The 6,000-nt window shown below is 37.2% G+C and overlaps 1 protein-coding gene across 4 annotated transcripts in view; it reads left to right on the plus strand.

Annotated features, from left to right (window-relative positions):
* Positions 1 to 5,109, plus strand: part of LOC114655489 (activin receptor type-2A) — a 135,091-nt gene extending 129,982 nt beyond the window's left edge. For all 4 annotated transcript variants that reach the window (XM_051930559.1, XM_051930558.1, XM_028806523.2 and 1 more), the window contains one exon: positions 3,341 to 5,109. In XM_051930559.1, the coding sequence (XP_051786519.1) occupies positions 3,341 to 3,535 (195 nt within the window). In that variant the 3' untranslated portion in view covers positions 3,536 to 5,109. The remainder of the gene's footprint in view (positions 1 to 3,340) is intronic.
* The last annotated feature ends 891 nt before the right edge of the window (positions 5,110 to 6,000 follow it).

A 6,000-nucleotide genomic window follows, 5' to 3' on the forward strand; every position in this document is an offset into this window, starting at 1 on the left:
AATTAATTTCAGAAAGCGACATTTAAAAAGCAATTTTTGTATGCTGTCTACAGAGAGTTGCATTTATAATCCCAATGTAAAACAAGCTTTTGATAAAAAGGAATGCTGTTTTGTAAATAAATCTTTGAGAGAAAAGACGAAGAGAATCCTCAATGGGAAATAACTGCTGGCAACTGCAGTATAGACGAGTGGAAGTTGGTGCTTTGTCACAATTGACCAAATTACACAAATTTTTAGAAAAAAAAATGTTTGCGGGGCTGAAAAAGATTGCACACTGCATTACATTTATATTCTATATGTGGCATTAGTTTTACTTTACAAAAGTACATTTCTGTATTTAAAAGCTTCATATTCAATTAATTTTTTTCTAATGCTCCTCTTAGATGATATACAGGTGCTGGTCATAAAATTAGAATATCATGACAAAGTTGATTTATTTCAGTAATTCTATTCAAAAAGTGAAACTTGTATATTAGATTCGTTCATTACACACAGACTGATGTATTTCAAATGTTTATTTCTTTTAATGTTGATGATTATAACTGACAACTAATGAAAGTCCCAAATTCAGTATCTCGGAAAATTAGAATATCAATTAAGACCAATGCAAAAAAAGGATTTTTAGAAATGTTGGCCAACTGAAAGGTATGAACATGAAAAGTATGAGCATGTACAGCATTCAATATTTAGTTGGGGCTCCTTTGGCCTGGATTACTGCAGCAATGCGGCGTGGCATGGAGTCGATCAGTCTGTGGCACTGCTCAGGTGTTATGAGAGCCCATGTTGCTCTGATAGTGGCCTTCAGCTCTTCTGAATTGTTGGGTCTGGCGTATTGCATCTTCCTCTTCACAATACCCCATAGATTTTCTATGGGGTTAAGGTCAGGCGAGTTTGCTGGCCATTCAAGAACAGGGATACCATGGTCCTTAAACCAGGTACTGGTAGCTTTGGCACTGTGTGCAGGTGCCAGGCCCTGTTGGAAAATGAAATCTGCATCTCCATAAAGTTTGTCAGCAGCAGGAAGCATGAAGTGCTCTAAAACTTCCTGGCAGACGGCTGCGTTGACCTTGGAGCTCAGAAAACACAATGGACCAACACCAGCAGATGACATGGCACCCCAAACCATCACTGACTGTGGAAACTTTACACTGGACCTCATGCAACGTGGATTCTGTGCCTCTCCTCTCTTCCTCCAGACTCTGGGACCTTGATTTCCAAAGGAAATGCAAAATTTACTTTCATCAGAGAACATAACTTTGGACCACTCAGCAGCAGTCCAAAGGCGAGACGCTTCTGACGCTGTCTCTTGTTCAAGAGTGGCTTGACACAAGGAATGCGACAGCTGAAACCCATGTCTTACATACGTCTATGTGTGGTGGTTCTTGAAGCACTGACTCCAGCTGCAGTCCACTCTTTGTGAATCTCCCCCACATTTTTGAATGGGTTTTGTTTCACAATCCTCCCCAGGGTGTGGTTATCCCTATTGCTTGTACACTTTTTTCTACCACATCTTGTCCTTCCCTTCGCCTCTCTATTAATGTGCTTGGACACAGAGCTCTGTGAACAGCCAGCCTCTTTAGCAATGACCTTTTGTGTTTGCCCTCCTTGTGCAAGGTGTCAATGGTCGTCTTTTGGACAACTGTCAAGTCAGCAGTCTTCCCCATGATTGTGTAGCCTACAGAACTCGACTGAGAGACCATTTAAAGGCTTTTGCAGGTGTTTTGAGTTAATTAGCTGATTAGAGTGTGGCACCAGGTGTCTTCAATATTGAACCTTGTCACAATATTCTAATTTTCCGAGATACTGAACTTGGGACTTTCATTAGTTGTCAGTTGTAATCATCAACATTAAAAGAAATAAACATTTGAAATACATCAGTCTGTGTGTAATGAATGAATCTAATATACAAGTTTCACTTTTTGAATGGAATTACTGAAATAAATCAACTTTGTCATGATATTCTAATTTTATGACCAGCACCTGTACTGCAAACTCACAAATATAGTTAAAGAAAACACAAGGGAAATTATACAAAAATGACATTAATACTTTCAAAGATCGATATGAGATTGAATTTTCTCACGTGTGTACAGTAAGGAAAAAGAAATTGAAATAAAAAAATGAATGGCAAGTTGACAATGGAGAAGATAAAAATAGAAACTACAGCTGAAAACAAACCTCTTGTGCAGTAGCTTATGATTTTTTTTTTTTTTTTTTTTAGAGTATCGTTATTTCAGCTTGTATAAACCAGGCGGCTCAGTCCCTACCTGAACACACATCCATTTGTTATGCTGATCATTATGGAGAGAACACAAAGTGATCTCCTCATATGAAATTACATATCAGTATGCAGTAAGGTTGAGAAAGGACAACTTGCTCCTTAAAGCTCAAAGGAAAGATACGCAGATGAAGAATCCTATTGAAATTCTTTCTCCTACATTCCTGCCTCCACTGAAAACCTCTATTAGTTGATGAACAAGCTATCACTATGCAAATGCTCACTTGTACAACTTTGCTCTCCATCTTTGACTCTGATTGCATCTCTCTGAAATGGCAGAGGGGCTAGAGTACACCTCACGGAATCAGCAGGTTTGTAAATGAAAATGTAATTGTGATCATTTTACACCGTCACAGGCAGGCAGGCAGTAGTGCCACTTAGGAGGCAGATGTCCTGCACAAGGCCAACAAATGTTATGCTCTGCTCTGTCCGCCAATAAAAGTGGTGTTCAGCCCTGTGACTAAAATGAGAAGTGTCAATGGCCAGTTCACGTAAACAGCTACAGAAGAGGCATGTGTTCTTGCTATTTGATAACTAACATAACAGGTTTAAGGATCTAGCATAAAATGTCTTGGTTGGGTTAATTTCTCAGGACAGTTGAAAAACAAGACTTGGACAATTGTACAGTTCAAGTAAAATGCTACACGTTTTGTGCTTGTTTATCAGTGTCCTTTGTATAGTGAACGTTGTTTTTACTTGATATTGTCTGAAAAGACAGACATGACACAGATCCTTTGTGAGTGGTCTGAATGTTTCATTATGAAATACATGAGGGGAAGCAGAAGTTTATTTTTTCCCCTTTGGTGTTCTCTAGTATTTGGTTTCATGCTCCTTTAAACAGAATTGTTTTGATCTGTAATCAAAGATATACAGGGTATACAATGAAAATTCCATCCGTTTGTAGGCAAGAAAAGTCATAGATTTAAAAAACAAACAAACATGAATCCTGAAAGATGACAACAGTGCCAAAAAAATGCAGATTGCCTTTATTAGCCTATGAGCTGTGCTTAAAAGTGAAGCTTACCTGCGAAATAATTCTCACCTCTCGCTGTCCTGTTTCAGGGCCTGGCAATGTTGTGTGAAACCATAGAAGAATGCTGGGATCATGAAGCCGAAGCCCGGCTGTCAGCAGGTTGTGTGGAAGAAAGGATTATTCAGATGCAAAGACTGACAAACACCATCACATCTGAGGACATTGTTACAGTAGTCACTATGGTGACAAACGTAGACTTTCCACCAAAAGAATCCAGTCTATGATGGTTCAGCTTCTCAAGAGAGAAATACGCATTGACCAGTCAGACTCTACCCAGGAGCTGCTTAGACTGTGTGAGCTGGTTACCATTCTGACCACTGCATCAGAACAGTACAGCAGCCAACAAATACTTTGAAGCAACAGGACGGGTCCCATTTCTACTATGCATTGACTTCGGGAATACAGGGGAAAAACGAGACGACAATGAGTGATGGAGGATGAATTCCTGATTGTTGACAAGCTGATTGCAAGAAGGGGGAAAACAAAAAAAAAAATCAGCCGGCAGATTTTTTTTTCTTTTGTTTTGTTTTTTTTAAACAAAGAGAGTGGATATACAGTATATGTAAGCATCGTCATACATTGGAAAAGGACTTTGTAATTTAAGGCTATTAAAATGTCAGGTATATATATTTTTTTTATACCTGACTGAAAAACTAAAAAAGAAAAAAATATGAAATAAGACTTCCCAGAAAAGACAATTGATAGTTTTTTAAGAAAAGAAAAAACTGAAAACAAAAATAACAGTTCATTTCATTTCAGTATAAAAAAAAAAAAAAAAAAAAGGGCAACTTGTTTTTAATGCATTTGCTGTTTTGTGTTTATATGATTGACTATTGTAATGCCAATATGAAACAGCTTGTGAATGTTTAGTGTGCTGCTGCTGCTGTACGTATATCAACTACAATGGTAATCAAGGTTATGTGGTGGGATTCGCTTCCAAGCATTACTTCTAAATAACCATGAACCTCCCTCAACAAGGTATACCTCAGTTCCACATCGACGGAATATTGATTTTATGTTAACACTAAAACAATTGGAAAACATCAGTGGATCTCTGCTTGGTATTTACACTTAAATTAAGTGGATAAACACACTATGGAAGAGCAAAGTGCTCGCTCTGTCTATGCCAACAGAAAACGGCCATTCATGAAAACAGTGTTTCTGCTCATTATTGTTTAAGCTTCTCTCTCTTATTTGACCTGCTTTTTTTAATGATTATTTTTTTTTATAATATTTTAAATTACTTTGTATTGTTGTTTTTAGAAAAAAAGCTTGATAATCTATACCATTACCCAACGTATTTAATTTAAAATAAGATTTGAAAGCACTTCCCCATTTTAGGTTTGCTGTGTAAATCAGGAATAAGGTTATGCGCATGACTTTTTGATTTTATTCCCTTGTAAACTGACACTGGTATTCCCAAGCGGAATTTTGTGTGTTTTTTTTTTTTTTGTTTCTTTGTTTGTTTAAGTTTTGTAAGACTGTAATTTAGTGTTTTTATGCCAATCGCTTTTCCCCACCGCATGATTTTTGTGTTGCTTTTCTGTACCTGTTACTTGACGCCCAGTCCAAGCTCTGCTGGTTTCACTGTATCAGATACGCCTCAGGAATCTTTACTTTCTCAACCCCCTCTCTCTGCTTTGAGCCACAAGTCAAGATCATTTTGGTGCCATCATTTACAATAAATGTTCAAAAATCGGGGTGTGGATTCGGCCCCGGTGTTAGGATGTAAGCCACATTAAATTTCAAACCAGGGGACAAACACGTACTGAATGTCGTTGTATGTGTTTCAAGATTATACTACTTAAGAGATGGGAGCAGTTACTTTTTTAAGCTTTCATGATGCTTCCTTCAGTGATAAAGGAAAGATATGAAAATAGAGGAATATGTTCCATATACACAGCATATGAAAAAGAAAAGAAAAAAAAAAAACAATCAAAAGAGGAGACTTTTTGTTTTGTTTTTTTTTTTGTTTTTTTTGTTTTGTTTTTTAGTTTGCAGTTCGCATATACAGTACTGCATTTTATCAATTTATGATACTTGCAAAAAAGACGTCTACTTTTGTATTTCAAATATTTTATTTTCACAAACAGATGTTCTATAATTCTTTTTTAAAGAATAACATTTCAGGGATACAACTACTATGCTTTACTAAGTTAATTATATGCAATCAGTGCAGGTACAGAAACACACTGACATTGCCAATTTGGCAAACTTTTCAAAGGTGTAGCATTTTTAAACAATACAGTGCTGGGTGTCTCTTAGATGATAAATCATGCCAGGCCTGATTATTCAACGATAAACTGGTGCCAAGTTTATTGTAAATGTACACTAATAATGCATCCCTTGTTCTGACGATACCCAAACCTAACGAAACGAATGTGCAAGTCTGCTCAGCAGTAGCGTTGTCCTGCTTTCTTAGATGTCGGATCGGTTTGTTTGTTTATTACAAGCAGTATTCACAAAGGAGAACGGTACCAAATGCTGTATGTTTCCGTTTGAGAAAGTATTGTACTGTGAATGTTTCTGCGTATTGAAAGGTAGGAGCTGTGTAAAACTGAAAATTCTGTATACTAACCCGTTGACTTGCCAGTACATTTATTGCTGCAGTCTGTGAAAGAGGTTTCTACAATTTGTCACTGGACTCCAAGCAGGGAGGGGCGGAAGTCATATATGCAATTACCTGTGT

This window comes from Erpetoichthys calabaricus, chromosome 8, assembly GCF_900747795.2.
Source record: "Erpetoichthys calabaricus chromosome 8, fErpCal1.3, whole genome shotgun sequence".
Taxonomy (NCBI): Eukaryota; Metazoa; Chordata; class Cladistia; order Polypteriformes; family Polypteridae; genus Erpetoichthys; species Erpetoichthys calabaricus.